General features: G+C 26.4%; 1 protein-coding gene across 1 annotated transcript; it reads right to left on the bottom strand.

Annotated features, from left to right (window-relative positions):
- Nucleotides 1-1,168: 1,168 nt before the first annotated feature.
- LOC135925230 (lamin-B2-like) lies at nucleotides 1,169-14,572 on the bottom strand. Its single transcript, XM_065460457.1, has 9 exons — nucleotides 14,097-14,572; nucleotides 5,063-5,195; nucleotides 4,524-4,673; nucleotides 4,092-4,262; nucleotides 3,426-3,772; nucleotides 2,979-3,306; nucleotides 2,656-2,763; nucleotides 2,252-2,500; nucleotides 1,169-2,025 (listed from the first exon to the last, which is right to left on the bottom strand). The coding sequence occupies exons 1-9, from the start codon at nucleotides 14,474-14,476 to the stop codon at nucleotides 1,828-1,830; spliced, it is 2,064 nt and encodes a 687-aa protein (XP_065316529.1). The 5' UTR covers nucleotides 14,477-14,572; the 3' UTR covers nucleotides 1,169-1,827.
- Nucleotides 14,573-17,321: the final 2,749 nt, after the last annotated feature.

Consider the following 17,321-nt stretch of genomic DNA (forward strand, 5'->3'; position numbering starts at 1 on the left):
GGACACTTGATCGGATAAGGGTTAGCGTGTTGTATTCTCATGATGTAAATAATTTCTCTTAACAGATGTATTAACTTCGAAAGAGCTATTTTGATTATTCCACTGAAAAAGAAATTTGGAAAAAAGTATCATTCATTGATTATTGGAAATATTGATGCTTAATTTATATTAAAGAAATAAAATAAGAGAAAAGAATATAGTTGAAAATTAATTATAGGGTATCGCCATCAGAGGAGGTGCTCTTAAATTGAAATAAAATATATATTTTTAAATATTGGATTTAAGTAATATTTTAATAATTATATCTGGAGAAGTCATTACGATTGAGGGTTTATTCGATTTATGAAAATATGAACTTAAGTGATGGAAAAATTTTAATAAATAATTATGATTAATTAAAATCATATACGATGGTGTTGCTTCAATAAAAAATGAATTTATAACCAATTTGCTGAACCGAACCTTTATATATTTCTTCTTATGAACCGTTCCATATACTAAATCATAACAAAACTAAACCGTTACAAATAAAGGCTAGGTTTCCTGTTTATAGCTGCTCGAAGGGTGGCTATATTTATAAACAATATTTTTATCACGAAAAATATAAAATTTGTTACTAAATAACAATTCACTTAAATCATATAATATAAAGAAACTCTTAAGCTAGGCTTACTCAAAACGAATCCAAATTGAATCATATTCAATTATTCTAAACGAAACGAATAGTAAAATATACCATTTATATTCGCGTGGCATGATTAAAAAACTTTTCAATTTGCTCAAAAGAATCGAATGCGAATAATTTATTATCCCGTTCGTTTTTGAAGGCCTACTTTTAACTGAAGCCAATCCCTAAATTATCCACAAGATTTCTTTAATGTCTAACTCAAAAAAATCCAATTTAATTATTTCATGTAATGTAATATAGCCTAACTTACACTAGACTTTAGCCTGAACAACATAGTACAGTAAAATTAAAAAAAACTTGTGGATGTTTTCTTCATGCTGCTGATATTTAATTCTTTTTATTTACATAAAAAATATGTTAGTTAATAATTATTAATTTTTCCTAAATAATTTTTAAAGTTAACTCATTTTTTCGATAATTAAGGTTATCTTCTCATTTTTTTTGTAACCCCTCTAAGAAAAATTCCTTCAATGCATACACTAGGGTCTAAACTTTATTTATACTTTTGTTTTGTGTCATTGAAAAAAAATATATATACAGTTTTACAATAATTTTTTTTTTATAAAATGAGAGTAAATTAAAATGACATTAAAAAAAATTTTTTAAATATATTTATAAAGACAATAAAATTTTTAAATAAACATAATTTTTAAAAATATTTCGTATTTTACAATTTAGTTAATTATTTTTAAAAAATAATAATTTGAAAAAAGGGGCAAGAAAATGGAGGTTATCACATTTTATATTTGAAAAAAAAACACCAATAATTAATGAAACAAATAATTTAATGTACAGTTAAACTAGTTAAGTAAAAAATGACGGATCTGAGTAAACATATAGGTTTATATGGTATGGAATATAATATACTTTTAGTTTTTTAAGGTGGTATTTATGACAAGACCGATGAATGAATATATTTAATCAATATATATAGAATGAAAGAAACATGTTCATAATCATTTTTAAATTATTTTGGCGATCACAAAATAACAAGTACCAATTTTTTTTTAAAAAAAAGAAGAGTTGCCATTGTTTTAGACATTTTAAAGATATGTAAAGTGACTTATTCGAAATCATAAATTTTCAGTGAATAATGTGTAAATAAAATTATAAATAATAATCAAGAATCGAGGTTTCGTTCACATTATAGCACATCTATCCGCGTCACTTCCAGCTGGGCCTTCTGCATATACTCCATTGTAACTGCCGTCAGCCATATCTTGATTGCCGTGATACTTACGGAGGGATCCTGGATGACGTTTACCTCCACTTGTAAAACGAGAATGAGATTTTTTTACTGTAGAAATAGTTTTAGTTGCTTCGTGCCAAGAGATTTCCTTGTTTAAAATTAGAAGGATAGATGTTAAGAACAAAATCATTAAAAGAAAATAAATAATAATTTAGATAATTGTTAAAAGAAACCTATTTTTTTTAATGAAAAACTACAACATAAAAAGATAAATCCAAAAAATTACAATCAAAATATAAAGACTAAAATATTTTTTATGCAATTAAGAAATTTCTCCTTCTATCAAATGACGTTTGAATGAATAAATTAAAAACCTGTCCTTCTTTGTTGAAAAGCTTGGTATGGTAATTATCCCCAACAGGCCAGGCCTGATGTTTGGTCAAGTTAACTACCAAATGGGTAGGGGGGTCGTTAGCTGGCGGGGTACCTTGGCCCGGGGACCAAATTGTAAGGGAACCTCCCTTGGCTTTAAGTAAGCATCCCCTCGTTATCTTATGACTCACGGATCTTTCCTTTTCCGTTTCTCCAGATTCAGGTTCCGATAGTTGCGTGTCAGAAGAGACCTATTTGTAAATGGTCATAAAAATAAAATAACTAATTCTATTATATATAGAAGCTTTATAATCAGCTTCTAAATGTATAAAGTTGATATAAATTTGTGTAAAAAATATTAATTACAAAAACGAAAATTATTAGAAATTGGTATTCTTAGGTTTACCGTTTCTTTTTTGCCCGAAACTTTTTTATCCGTTCCGGTATCTTGGGTAGTCTTTTTATGACTAGTTTTAGCTGTGCGGGTAACGGTCCAACCAACGAGCGGAATGTCCTGATAAAGAGTGGGAATGAAACGATGATTATAAATAGTGTAAAAAGTTGTTTAAAGTATCGAAAGATAAAATAGGGTACTACGATAAAATAGGTTAGAGTAAGAAGTGAAACTATTTTTATAATGATTGACAACCTAAAAAATATGCGCGCAAAATAAAGATGACTGAAATGAGAAATAGGAAAGTATTTTAAAAAACTGGAGTTAAAGCAAACCTTGTTAGAACGATTGACGAGTTTGACAAAACAACCGTCTGGGTCTGACTCGGCAATCTCCACGTCACAATGCTCTTGGCTACTGACACCTCTGGTGGCTTTAAAGCTCGTGCTCATTGTATCTTCCTCCAAAGTTTCTTCGTAATTTCGCTTACGCTTACCGCCTACACTCGCTGTCCCTTGATGCCCGCCAGCAGTCAGGTGAACCACGGGCGTTTGAAAATCTTTAGGCGAAGAAACTTGAGAGGAAGCGGAAGTCTTTTGAGTCTCGACTGAAGAGCGCGTCGAGGCAGAATGAGCTTTGTGAGATGAGGGAGTTAGGTTAAGCCTGAGACAAAATATAAAAAACAAGCAATGATTTAGCTTTTTATATCCATTTTTAATGCTTAGACTTGTGAGTATTATCCTAGGAAAAGCTCTGCAAATTATAAACTGGGGATAATTAACCTAGCTTCCTCGCCTTCAAGCATCTTTCTATAGGCCGCGAGTTCCATATCAAGCGCCAGCTTGATATCCATAAGTTCCTGATATTCCAGCAGGTAGTCGGACATAGCCTCCCTCAGTCTCTTTATCTCCTCGTCCCTGGCCTTAATAGACCGATCCCTATCGGTCCTTTCTCGGTTTAAATTCTCTTCAAGATCGGATATTTTGCCCTGGGCCGAGGTAAGGGCCGATTCGAGATCTCTCAATTTCGATTTTAAGTTATCTTCTGAAGTTCTGAGCGAATAAAGTTCGGAACGCAGGGTTGTATTGGCGTCGGCGTCACGTTCACTACATCCTTGCATGTCGGCCATCTTTAAATTGGGAGAAGGAAATTCATAAAAAAATTATAATGGGCGTAAATTTTTTTACCATTTTTTACCCTTTAGGAAACGTTAAACTGTATCCCTTTCTTTATCATTATTTACTGCTGGGAAATTACTTCGGATATTTTCCATTCTAACTAATCTTATCCTAAAGATTCCAAAAAATTGTCTGGATTGGTATATACCATAACCTATTAAAATTGGCCGATACTAACATTCTTTTTATTCTCGTTTTTTCTCAACTCCTCAACTTATAAATTCCAAAATTCACTTCTTTTAAAAAAAGATATTAAATATAGCAAGAAACCTTCGATTGGTACATTTCCTCGATCTCGTCCTTGGCCATTTGAATTTGATTATCGTGGTAAAAGCGCATATCTTTTAAAGCGTCTTCGAGCTTGTGTTCGTATTCCTCTTGCAATTTGTCGTCAATCTCTCGTATCGCCATTTCTCTCCTGGTTCGTACTTCGGTTATTTCCTTAATTTAAAAAATCATCTATTACTACTCATCGTTTGGCAACCTTTATTTTCGAAAGTTAAAAAAGGTAAGAAAAAATATTCTTGCGTGCTAAAATGTTCATTTTAAATAATTTAAGATTAAAAAACCTCAAAGATGTCATAAAAATTAATTTTAAAAAAATGCCAAGTGAAAGACGAACGAATCAATAAAAAAAAATAACCATCAAATTTTTTATACTAAAAATTATTGTGATAACAATCGTTTCAGAAATAAATGAACCTTTTCGTGAATGTTTTTCTTAAATTCCAAGTCCTCCTTCAGACTTTGAATTCTGTTCTCTAAATCCACTCTCATCAATGTCTCATCTTCTAGTTGCTTCTTGGCTACGGCCAATTGCTTTTCTAGATTCATATTGTCCAATCGGTATTGCTGCATTATAAACATGGAAATATAATTATAATACGCCAATTTTTGATGTAAATTAGGATTGCGATTTGAGTACTATTAAATATAATCAAGATAAGAAATTTTGCTCAAAAAAACTACTGTAAATATTCCATATTTTTTAAGAAAAAATTTAAAGTAACGAGTAACGTTTTGCGTTACCATTGCTCAAACAAGTCAAAAAAGGTAAAGCTGTTAGTAATTATGTTATTTTCATCGACGTTAATTTGGAGCACTACAAAAAACGAACCGAATAGGGTGATGCCTAATTTTCATGTAATTTTTAAAAATATAAAATCGCATTTTTGACGCTACCCTATTTAAATGTGGCCAACGTACCATATATCCTTTCGAGATAAAAAAAATATAGTGACCTTATTTTCTTCCTCCATTTTTTTCTTGTCGTTTAGGAGTAAATTGTATTTGCCCTTGAGATCATTGAGCTCTCCTTCCATGTTGGCGATCACCTTTTCGGCCTCCCTTAGTTCTCTTTCCTTCCTTCCCAACCTATAAAATAATTATTTAATAAAAACAAGGGATTAAAATCAAGGAAACCAAAAAATATATATAATAAAATTTTAAAAATATTTGATCAACTTAGGATCACCTGACTCGTAAGTAGTATTAGTAAGGTGAAAAATATCGTAGTCATGTGGGGGGGGGGTCTATAAAATTACGGCGATTTATTTAACTATCCTGAAGATTTAAGATATTTTGAATATGCATTAAAATCAGATGGTGTGGAATCTCAAATATCTAAATCGGGAGTATTACCTTACGAATAACCAAATTATTTGATTTGAATTGAATAAAGAAAATATATTATTCGTCAAATAGTCTATTCAAAATTCATTGTAAATATTCGACATTATTCATAAATATTCGACATTATTCATAAATATTCGAAACTATTCGTAAATATTAAAACTTATTCATAAATATTCGAAACTATTCATAAATATTAAAACTTATTCATAAATATTTAAAATTATTTATGAGTATTTAATTTCCTTATAAAACATTTTATATTTTTTTACTTTATTTCCATATCTATAAATCACCTTTAAAATTTTAATCATACAATTTTTCCAAAGTTTGGAAAAAAATCTTTTTAAAGAATAAAGATTTTTTTGATTAAGTTTTACCTAAAATTCCAAATATGTTTAGTAAAAATAATCCTTTATAAACAATTTAAAATTTCTATATTTAAAGAATTCTCTACTCCGATTTTTTTAATTTTGAATATATTTTTAAAGAATTTAATTTTCGAATCGAATATTCGACGAATCAAATCGAATAATGTCTTCGTTACTCATACGAATATAAATGAGAAATTATTCAATTCGAACGAATATGAATAATCCAAATTTTCCATTCGTTTCATATTTTTGTAGATATAATAGGGGTCTGGGTCAAACTAAAATAAAAAAATCCATGTATAAAATTATTTAAAATGACCAAATTATAACATTTTCCCATAGCGTAAGCCGTAAAATGATCAAAATTCGAAAAATGTGGGGTTGGGTCTAAAAGGTGTCCCTCTGCTTCCTCTCTAATTTAAATAATTCAAATGGCTTTGATGAATAGACATAGCAATTATACCCGTAGGCATTCTTTATTATAAATAGCATTAGTCGGCTGAGTAATATAATGTTCTATATCCATTTATTAAAAATTCTTCAAGGATACAAAATGCAAATAAAGGTATAATCTCAATTATATTCTAACATTTTTATGATGGATATATAAAAATATAATACTTGAAGAATTCATTTATAAAAAAAAGCATTTTGCAATAAAGTGGATATAGAACACTATAATGCTCAGCCGACGCATAGTGTAAAATATATTCCTTTTGTCTTCTCTGTGTTTTACATATTTATTTACCTTTTTTTATAAAAGGTAATAACAAAACATTAACAAATTGTGCGTGATATCTGATACCTAAAACAACTTTTTTTAAAAAAAAATAGGTGGAAAAAAAGATAAAATAACCTTATCTAAGTTAGCCAATCAAGCCATCATTTAAGTACCATTAATATTTGTTAAACAATTTATGTAGCGAGAAATAGACAAAATTTTTAAAATGGATGATAAAGATAATGTACTAAATAATATTTAAAAAATTTTTTTTAATTTAGTTTAGATGGCAAGAAGAGGAAACAAAACAGTGATTTAGATAAACCAACATTTACATTAAATTCACTAATCACGACAAAGGTTCTTTAAATAATAATTTTCAAAAGCATGATTACTATATAACGTTAAAACAATTCCCGCGCGAATGTTCAATGATGGATTTGAGTTATGATAATGTTTTGAAATTATTATATATAAAAAAGTCGCTGTTTTCTAGTGGCGTGTGGCTCAGAGACTAGAGACCTTAAGACACTTTAGGTTCGCCCTGGATTAGAGTCCAGGCATGACGAGTCTTTCTAAAATTAACCAAAGGTATTTCTCTACTGCGGGGAATGTTTAGGGTAAATTGGACTAGACAAAATTAATATACATTAAAAATGGATTGCATTTTAATAAAATTTGGTCATTATTTAGTAAATTGCTATACGGTTTTAATAAATAGTGTTCTACTATGATGAAAAGGCTTTTATCGATTTTTTTAGGACTATTTCCTTTTTTTTTAAAAAAAAAATTGACTCATGAAGGATTTATTATTAAACGTTTTTTTTTAAATAAATAATATTTCAATATATTTATTTTTATTATATTTTTTTTATTGCCATTTTTTCAAGGCCAAAAAGTTTATAAATATTTTATTCTTTTAAAAAAAATAATGAATTTATTATTTGTAGATCTTAAAATTATAAAATATTTAGATTTTAGATGAGTTACGCGGCATAGTTAAGTAATGGCTAATAATCGGATCAATTTACCGCCAAGCATGAGGTGCATTTTAAGCATCAGAAACTGAAAAACTACGGTTTATGTATTTTTAAATATGCGAGATTATGTGTGAGCGGTCCGGACCGGATAGATTTTTCAAAATATCTTCGATCCGTTTGATTTTTTGCAATCGATCTCTGCCTTGTTTTTGTGAAGCCCAGGGGGTATAAATTTCTTTTTTTATATGATTTTTATCAATGGCAAATTTATAAAAAAATATTTTCTTTATCTATCAATAAACATTTTAAATAAAGAAGCTTTCAAACATAATCCGATGAACATAAAATCATGTGAGATAAAATAAATTTATTGTAAATATTTAAAAAAGGGGAAGATCACCAAAAAAAAAGTTAAAGGAAAACTATGGATTTTACTAATATAAACCACATGAAATTTGTATTGCATGTTTTTTTTAATCAAAAAATAAATAAATGTTAGTATTTAAAAGCATGCAATAATAGAGGAGCATTGTTTTTTAAATAAATTTAAAGAACTATTAAAAAATGATAATTTTAATTTTTAAGTATTTATATTTAAAAAATATTTTAAATATTAACCCTTCAGAGAAAATATGAGGGGGAGGGGCCTAGTGAGAAAGTGGTGGTGTCAATTCTCTAATTTTTCAAGCTGCCTTATCTTAGAAAATATTATAAAGTAAATTCAAAATTTTATAAACTTCTTTATCAACATTACTGATATTAAAGATTAATTTTATAAAAAAATTTTAATCATAATAAAAGTTGAACAATTTTGAAATTTAAAATTGGGTTATCTATCCTTCATCCTTGGGGAAGAATTACATCTTCCTCTTTGACTAAGTAATGAGCTTTAACTCCTTTCTATTGAGAATATTTCCTATAATACACCCCAAAATGCATAATCGCACATTTCTATGTCTAGCAATCATGAAAGAAGTGATCAACTATCTGTAGCTAATACTTTAATATTAAATATTCTTTTTATAAATTATTCGCAAATATATTGTTTATACATAAAGGGTAGGAAATAGGGAAAGTCATTGTTTTGAACTGAGAGATTAAGTTGATCAATTATTAAATTATATTTTTGATAATATATACTAACCCTCTGCTACTTTCAATCTCATCTTCCTCGCTCAGAACTACGATAACTAATAAAAATTAGAATTAATATTTTATTTTCAATTTTAATTTAAAAAAAATTTCTTAACAGAAATGGTCATCATTGTGAATAGAAATTTACAATGATTCGAAAAATAATTAAATTTGGTAGTCATATACTACCAGATAAAAAATTAAACCATTGGGAAAAACTCAAGCATCAGGTTTATAATTTATAATGGTTTAATAGACCCCATCTTTACCCTGCATTCAAGTGTATATTTTTCCGCAAATTCGCTCAAACTGTGAATGAAGGGTTAGTCGTATTGTTAAAAATTAAATGTGTCCAAACTATAAAAAAAATACTTAATTTAGATTGACGTCATTAGAAAAACTATATAGGACCTCTTTTTCTAGGTTCAGCCCAATATGGGGAAAAAAAATTTGTTCTACATATGTGATTACTTTTTTAAAAATTCCGTATTTAGGAAATAGAGACGAAGATTTTTGCCCAACGTAAACAGTTTCCCAATTTATTAAGAATTTTACCTTTCTAATGGTAGTTAAATAGGAATGATTGGGACTCAAAATTTTGGTCAAATTACGGAGTTACCAGAATTGTCAAAAGCCCAAATTAGACAAATTTTTACTGTAGTTCATGTAAGATCAGGAAAAATATATATAAACAAAGGAAAAAGTAAGATTATTTTTAAAGAAAGGCGGAAAATATTATGCGCTAAAGAAAATATATAATTTTTTGGTGTTTTAAGTCTGGCCAGAATAAGCTTTAGGTTAGGGGATAGTCTAAGAAAATGCTGAGTCCGAAAGATGAGTTAGGTGGGATAGGACAGGTGGCTATACTAGCTTTATTGCGCGTTTTTAAGGAACGTTATACAACAGCTTATTATATACTCTTTTCTATACTATAATAATAAAAAAACTTGCTATGGAAGAAAATCTTAAATAAATATACTATGACATGAAGAGAAGGAAGCTAAGATTGAAAGAAAACACTTAAAACTGGCTATCAAAAAAAAAGAATTTAAAAGTGATTTTCTTCCCTATTGCCACCAATAATTTAGGAATCTTCGGCCATGAGGTTGCTAAAGAAAAATAATAAGCAATCCATCACAATGAGGGGTTTAAGGATTTTTTTGGAGATCAGTCGTTCAAATTTCAATCAGTATTCCAACTTCTCGGGTTTTACTTTCTCATTCTTTTTAAATATATTATCTAGTCCCTTTTCTGGTTTATTTTTTTTACCCTCCTAAACTCGTACATTTTTTTATAGTATAATTCAAACAATTTTTAGTCATCCTTTTTTTATATATACAATATCTATATATGAAATTTTATAGTAAATTAAATGTAATGAGATATTTATAAAATGAAAATATGTCATCAAACTTTAAAAAGAAAATATATATTAGATGAGTTTTTTATTAACAATATCAATTACAAATTTTACAGACGATTTCTTTTTAAAAACAATTTCAAAAACGCATGCGCTTTAATTCCCTGAAATTACGTAATAATTTTGCATGTTTTTTTTGAAATTACGTAATAATTTTGCATGTTTTTTTTATTTTTTTTTAAAACAAGATAGGGCTTAAAATACGTGAAACAAATAAAAATTCTGAATAATTAAGAAATATTATAATGTAAAAATATTTAAGCCCTTTTAAATATTCTTTTCTCTTAATAATAAGAATTATAGTTTGGTATTTTGTAATACTAATACAAATGTGTAATAAGAATTATAGTTTGGTATTTTGTAATACTAATACAAATGTGTACCAGATATATATGATGTTTATTATCTTTCAAAAATGTAAGATTACATCATTATATTATAATTGGGGATGTACCGATATTTTTTATTGTATATATTACTTGTCACTATAGTTGGTAATGGCTAAATGTCGGCTAATTATGCCTAATCTTCAGGCGCCTGCCATAAAATCCGTTAACATTAAAGCGTTTGAGTTGCTGCCTTTTTAAGAAAAACCACGTGGAAAGGTGATAGTTTTCGCCTAAAAACTTGGCTTAGCCGACTAAAAATTGGCTTAAACGTCTAAAAATATAGTAATTACCCAACTATACTTGCCAATATGATTATATTAACCCTTTTAAATCCAATAAAATGGCATCTTAATTTAATTTTTTTTTTATATATATCAATATTAAGAAAATTATTTAAATGTAAGAACATTCTTGTATAATTGAAATGATTATTTTAAAAAAAATCATTGAAAATGTTAAAAATATGATAAAATGCATAATTCATTTTTAAGAGTATTGTATATAATTTTAAAATTTAATTTTTTTAAAATTCTAGCAATTTATAATGATCATGAATTGAAAAATCAGATTAGTGATATTGGATTGGTAATTGGCTGATATCCAATATGGTATCGGGTCGGCCTCCAAAAAATGATATCGGCACAGTACACCTCTAATTATAATATAATCAAATAAAATATAAATTTTGGAAATCTGCATTAAATTTTTTATTAACAATTTAAATCTAAAATTTATTTTGTCAAGTGATTGTTAAATTACTTTTATAAAATATTTACACAATAAGAATATTATATTAAAATTATTATTCTAATTATATGTCATATTATTATAATATATTTTCATCCAAAAAATCTTTCAATTTTTTAGCTTAAAATCTTAATGGTTAACTATATCCCAATTTGCAATATGTAATACTATTCTAAACAAACTTCGTTTTTTTAGATAATTAATTTTTTTTATATCATCCAATAATGTAATGGTATAGGTATGGCTAGGGTTGTTAAAAAGCCGAATTTAGGTCGATTTTTAAAAACTACCTGATTAAGATTTTAGCCAAAATGATGTTATGTAAGCTTGAAAATGTTTCTTACAGGTGGCAGAAAGGTTTGGACCTTGTTTGCCAAATCTCAAGGCTTAGAAAAAAATATTTTGACTAAAACCAATCAGTTGTCTCAAAAATTGATGCAAATAGAGGTTTTTAAAACCCTAAATATGGGAAAAGTGGCATGAGTGTATCTCTGCATTTTTGAAAAATAAAATTGAGGTTTTTAACAACACTAATCTGATGCACCATTTTCAGAAAGAAGCAATTCATTGCAATTTTGAAAAATAAGGATTTATTTTTAGCCAGTTAAATCAGAATGTGGCTGACAAAATTAATTTTTATTAATAATTGAATTCAAAATGAAATTTATAATCCTTATTAAATAGAAATATACTAGAGCTTTGGCAGGAACCAATTAGAATCCAATCAATTTAACTTGGATTAATCAGACAGGCAGACATTTTTCCAATTTAAACAGTGCAATAAAAAATAATTGGATTGGATTGTGGAATCTATTTCTATATAATAATTTTGTATCAGGAGGGCCTGAAAAATGGATTCAATGCAGGGCTGGCTCTATAACACCAATTTAAACTTCAATCTTGCTACTGAATTTGGATGAGTATGGAAATAAAAATATCGTGATTTAAGTCAAGTGAGTTTTTTAAAAATATCAATGATTTAAATAAACCCTGAAATTTGGGAAGACATTTTCTCAGACTTGATTGGATGTAGGATAAGGAAAAATGTTAAATTATTCTGAATCACAAAAGATTTACTTATAAAAACAATTTTACACAAAAATTGGAGTTTTAAGATAAAATTTGATCAAAAAAGCTTGTTTGCTTAGTGTTATTAAAAAACTTGTCTCAGGTTGATTTTAAAATGGTACAAAGATTATAACTAAAATAACATTATGTAAGCCTAAAGATTTTGCTCATAGCTGGCAGAAATGCTTGGACATATATTTGCCAAATCTGGATGCATTCATAATATTGCATTCTAAAGTTTGATTTATTCTTTCGAAGAGCATTCAGACAAAATTATTTTATTTTCCAGTCCTTATAATCTTCTGCTTTTTAATTATGCCTTTTTCAGTCCTATCTTTCTTTAATTTTTATATGGAGATGAGAAAAATAAGTGTTGATCACTTTATTTTTTTAAAAAAAATATCTCAAGGTATTTGGTCGAGGTCAATTACAATGGATTGATAGTCTGGTCGAGGTCAATTACAATGGATTGATAGTCATAAATAGAGATTTTGAGGCCATCTAAAAAGAGGATGCAAAAAAGATGGAGATTAAAAAATGTGCTACATCTTTTGAAAAAATGCTTTTATTTAAATAATATTGCACTCTAGATAAGAAAAATTAATGAGAATGAGATATTATAGAAATCTATGAATGAGCCTTTATGAATAAAGCTTTGAAATGATGCTGAAAGTAAAATGGTTCTATTATGTCCTCCAATTCCTGAGGTACTAAGTGACCAATAATAAATTTTAAATAGCTAATTTATTATTTATTATATAAAGTATAATTTCATTAATATATAATTAAGTATATTATAAATTTAAATAAATTTATATCTTATAAAAGTAATGGGCTGAAAAGAGTATTAGTCCACCCTAGTTTAAGTGTATTAGGAACAAATTTAATCCAAAAAATAAAATATGGCTTTCACTACTTAAGAGATTCTATATTATCAAAAAAATCTATTAAAATAATACTTTATTAAAAAAAAATTGTAGATATTTTAAAAAATCAAATATCTTAAAAAATGGTGGGAAAAATATCTATTCCAAAAAAATCAAATATTTTATAAACAAGTTTGTCAAATGAGATTCAACATTCATTTGAAAAAAATTCTCATCCAAATAATAATTTATAAAAAATATTATTGATAAGATAAGATGATTTGCATAATTTATGATATTAGCATTTTTCTAAAAAAAATCTCATTGATGACTCATTCATAATTGAATTTTTGATTTTATTTTTTAAGAAAAAAAATTGAAAATATTTAGAACAATTTTAATTATTATAATTAATTTGAATTAAAAACTTCAATGGTTTTAAAATAAACCCAACAACTGGGGTAATGTTTTTAAATCATAAAAGTTAATAACCTTGGTTTATGTTATATGAAATTTAATGTTATCAAATATTTTTATATTCTTATCTTAAAAAAATTAAAATATTTATATTTATTATATAAATTAGATGAGTTGCCAGGGTGGTTTAGTGGGTTTATGATGTATGCTTGGAAGTAAAAAGTAGTAGGTCTAATCCTGATAAGGAAATGTAAAAATTTTCAGGTTTTTCTTCGATGACTGATATCTAAAGACATATGATAAGATGAATTTCTGAGCTTATCCACCCCAGTCACTGACAGGCTTGGACAGCCAGGTGAAAGGATGCTTGTCTAATAAACCAAATGAAAAGAAATATAAATTAGATAAAAGAGATAGTATGAATAAGATAAAGTGGAGAGATACTAAAGGAGCTTATCACCAGAAGTGAAAGCTAAAAAGAAAAAAATAATATAATTAGATGAAATTCTTATAATAAATAAATTTACTTTATAGCAAAATCATCTGCCAAGCTTTTGTATTTTCCAGCTTCAATTTGTAATTTAGCTTTATCTTTAGAAACTTCATCTAATAATTTTCTAGCATCAGAGAGTTCAGTTTCATAAATGTTTTTTATATTAGTAATTTCTTTTTTCACTGTTTCCTCAGAAGAATGAATTTGATAAAGTAGCCTATCATTTTCGTGTTCCAGGTGTCTAACTTTATCTATGTAAGCTGCTAGCCTATCATTAAGATGCTGTAGCTCTTCTTTCTCCTGTAATCTAGATATTCTGGCTGGGCTTGAATTGTCGTCCCTATTACGTGGCGTAGAATTAGTACTATTTGTCGAGAATGTACTCCTTTTAGAATGGGATTTTGTTGTTGACATAGATTTGATTATTTTAATACAATTTATTTTGTTTGGCAATCTTAAAAAATATATAAATTTAAGAACAACGGCGAAAATAAAATGAACGATCTAAAAATAAAATCCCAAGGAAAAAATATTAATTAATAATATTTGAAATCAAAATAATATATTTGTATATTAATTGAAAAATAATCTTATATTATGGATTGTAATAATAAAATATTAATATATGAAGTAACTTTAATATTATTCATTTAATTTGCAAAAAATAATATATGAAGTAATTTTTTTGTATTCTAGATTTAAATTTTGAGGCTCATTTAATTTATTTCAAATTTTAAGTTTTATATATATAAAAAAAATTATTGGTTATTTTTTTATTCGATTCAATTTTATTAGATTCAATTTGTATTCTATGATAATAAAGATATTCGATTTGTATTCTATGATAACAAAAATATTTTGAATTTCTATATTCGAAATAATTTTTAATTATTAGAAATTATTTGTAAACATTCTTAATTTATATATACATATTATTAATTTCACATTTGAAATTATTATTAATAGAACATGTTTCTTGAGGGAATTTTATATTTTACTTTCCCTATCCATAAATTAAATCACCTTTTTAAATTTAATAATTTTTTTTTTATATATTTTTAATTTCTTATCGAATCGAATTTTCGACAAATCAAGTCGAATATTGTTTTTGTTATTCTTACTAATACAAATATGGAATTAATTAATTTATATGATTTAATATAATATACTCATTTGATTTGTAAAAACGAATAGTATTTATATTATTGTATATTTGCAATATTTCAATTTATCTCCTGGGTTGATATTTTTTTTATTTCATTATCACTATACTTTCAAATCGAAATCCAATATAAATTTTATATTAGATGCAGAATCTTTCCCACAGTGTTTCACAAGGTAATGGGCACAGATGGAGTTGGGAGGAAGAACTGGCGTTTATAGAACTGAAGGTAAAAAATGGAGAGGATATTGGTTAATGTCTATATTCCAATAATACTAATATAGCAGCTATTCAAAAATAATTAATGAAAATTTCAGTGTTTATTATAATTGATCAGACATTAACCATTCAAAAGTTTTCAAATTGATAATTAGATGTGAAATTTAAAACGGCAATATTTTGTTGATTTGAAGGATTATCCTTAACCCTTCAATACTCAGGTGAAAAAAATGACGTTAGTACTCGGGAGGGTTTAATAGACCCCAATTTCAAATGCATATATCTCCAGTTATATTCATTATTTTCATTTGATATTTAGATATAAGATAGATCTAACCTTAAGCTTGACATTTAAATATTTTTATTTCTTAAGCCTAGATTAAAGATGATGAGGATAATTATAATTTGTGCCAAATATTTTCAAAAAAAGCTTTCTTTTTTTAAATTTCAAATATAAAATTAAAAAAATAACTTATTATAATTATGATAATTCATAATATGGATTTTTATTCTTCAATATAAAAAAAAGAAATTACACTAATACATTAAATATAAAAAAAATATAGAACATTGAATTGCTAGACATGCAAAACATTTATTACATAAAATATTAATGTGTTCTAAACATAAATTTATTTTATATATTTGACAAAAATATTTTGTTTTTTTATAAGAAGTATTGTCTACCATTTTTCTCTCTTCTCTTGTTAATATGTCATCAAATCTTATTGTATGGATTAGAAATCTGAATCTTTTGAGTGTCATTGTTGCTCTAAATATCTCAATTCCAAACCCATCAGATTTCCATAAATCTGATATATTTTAATAATTTGATTTGAAAATTCCAGCTAAATAAAGAATTCCAAATAATGTCTTGAATTCTATTATATCAACTTCTTTAGTAGAACCTTCATATTGATCAGTGTAGTTTTTACATATAATTTTAATTTTTTCATTTGTATGATAAATAATTTCTTCAATCATTTTTGGTGATATTAACAAATCAAACATTTTTCTTCTTTCCCATTTACTCCTGGCATATTAAAAATTAAATTTTGTTGACGTGTTCTTACTCTTTGATTTGGACAATCCTTTTTCCATTGAGTCACCGTATTTTTAGCTAATTTTACAGAGAAATAGATATGATAAATAATTCCATATTTACTTAAATGATATTTAAGTTTATTGTCTGTTTCAACTAGCTTATATTCTTCATCATCTAATTCAGCTTGTGTATCATGATCACTATCATAAATAAAATCTTCTTCCACAATCAATTACATAGTCATAATCACCTCAAATAAAATGATATTACATATTAAATAATTTTTTATTTAATATCAGAAACTGCAAAAATCATAGTATATGATAAAATAATTTGAGAAATGAGCCAGATGGTGAAAATAAGTAAAATAACTCCACCAAAAGAAATGTTTAAGTTTTCTTTTTCATATATCTCAATCAAAATAAAAGATATTTAAATTTTGTTTTAAAAAATTTTATAATATAGTAGTATATATTTATAATTTAAATTTTTTTTTAAATTTATTAAAAATTACAAATTTACTCTGGTGGGGTCTCATAAAGCACAATCAGTCACAAAATGCTTATATCTTAAAAACTACTCAACCGAAATATATGAAATTTGGAATATAGATTTTAAGGTAAATTTGATGAAGCTACTGAAGAATCCAGATCATAATATTTAACCGTTTTTATGTAATATCATTTCTAGCATTTATGGGCTTTCATATACCCAACCCTTGATTTATAATTCTTACATAATGGTTTAAAACAATATGGAATTGTGATCTACTCAGATAATATCAATGCAATTTTTATTAATTTCGGTTATCAAGTAAAATCTCTAATTCTATA

This window comes from Gordionus sp. m RMFG-2023, chromosome 2, assembly GCF_954871325.1.
Source record: "Gordionus sp. m RMFG-2023 chromosome 2, tfGorSpeb1-WG-v2, whole genome shotgun sequence".
NCBI lineage: Eukaryota > Metazoa > Nematomorpha > Gordioida > Chordodea > Parachordodidae > Gordionus > Gordionus sp. m RMFG-2023.

Bases quoted from the DNA above. Each gene is read 5' to 3' on its own strand.
- LOC135925230 (XM_065460457.1), bottom strand. From the start codon at position 14,476: ATGTCAACAACAAAATCCCATTCTAAAAGGAGTACATTCTCGACAAAT. The intron at 4,674-5,062 runs GTCACTATATTT...TTTATAATGCAG, and splicing joins AAATGGAGGAAGAAAATAAG to CAATACCGATTGGACAATAT. The intron at 3,307-3,425 runs GTTAATTATCCC...ATTTTGTCTCAG, and splicing joins CTTGAAGGCGAGGAAGCTAG to GCTTAACCTAACTCCCTCAT.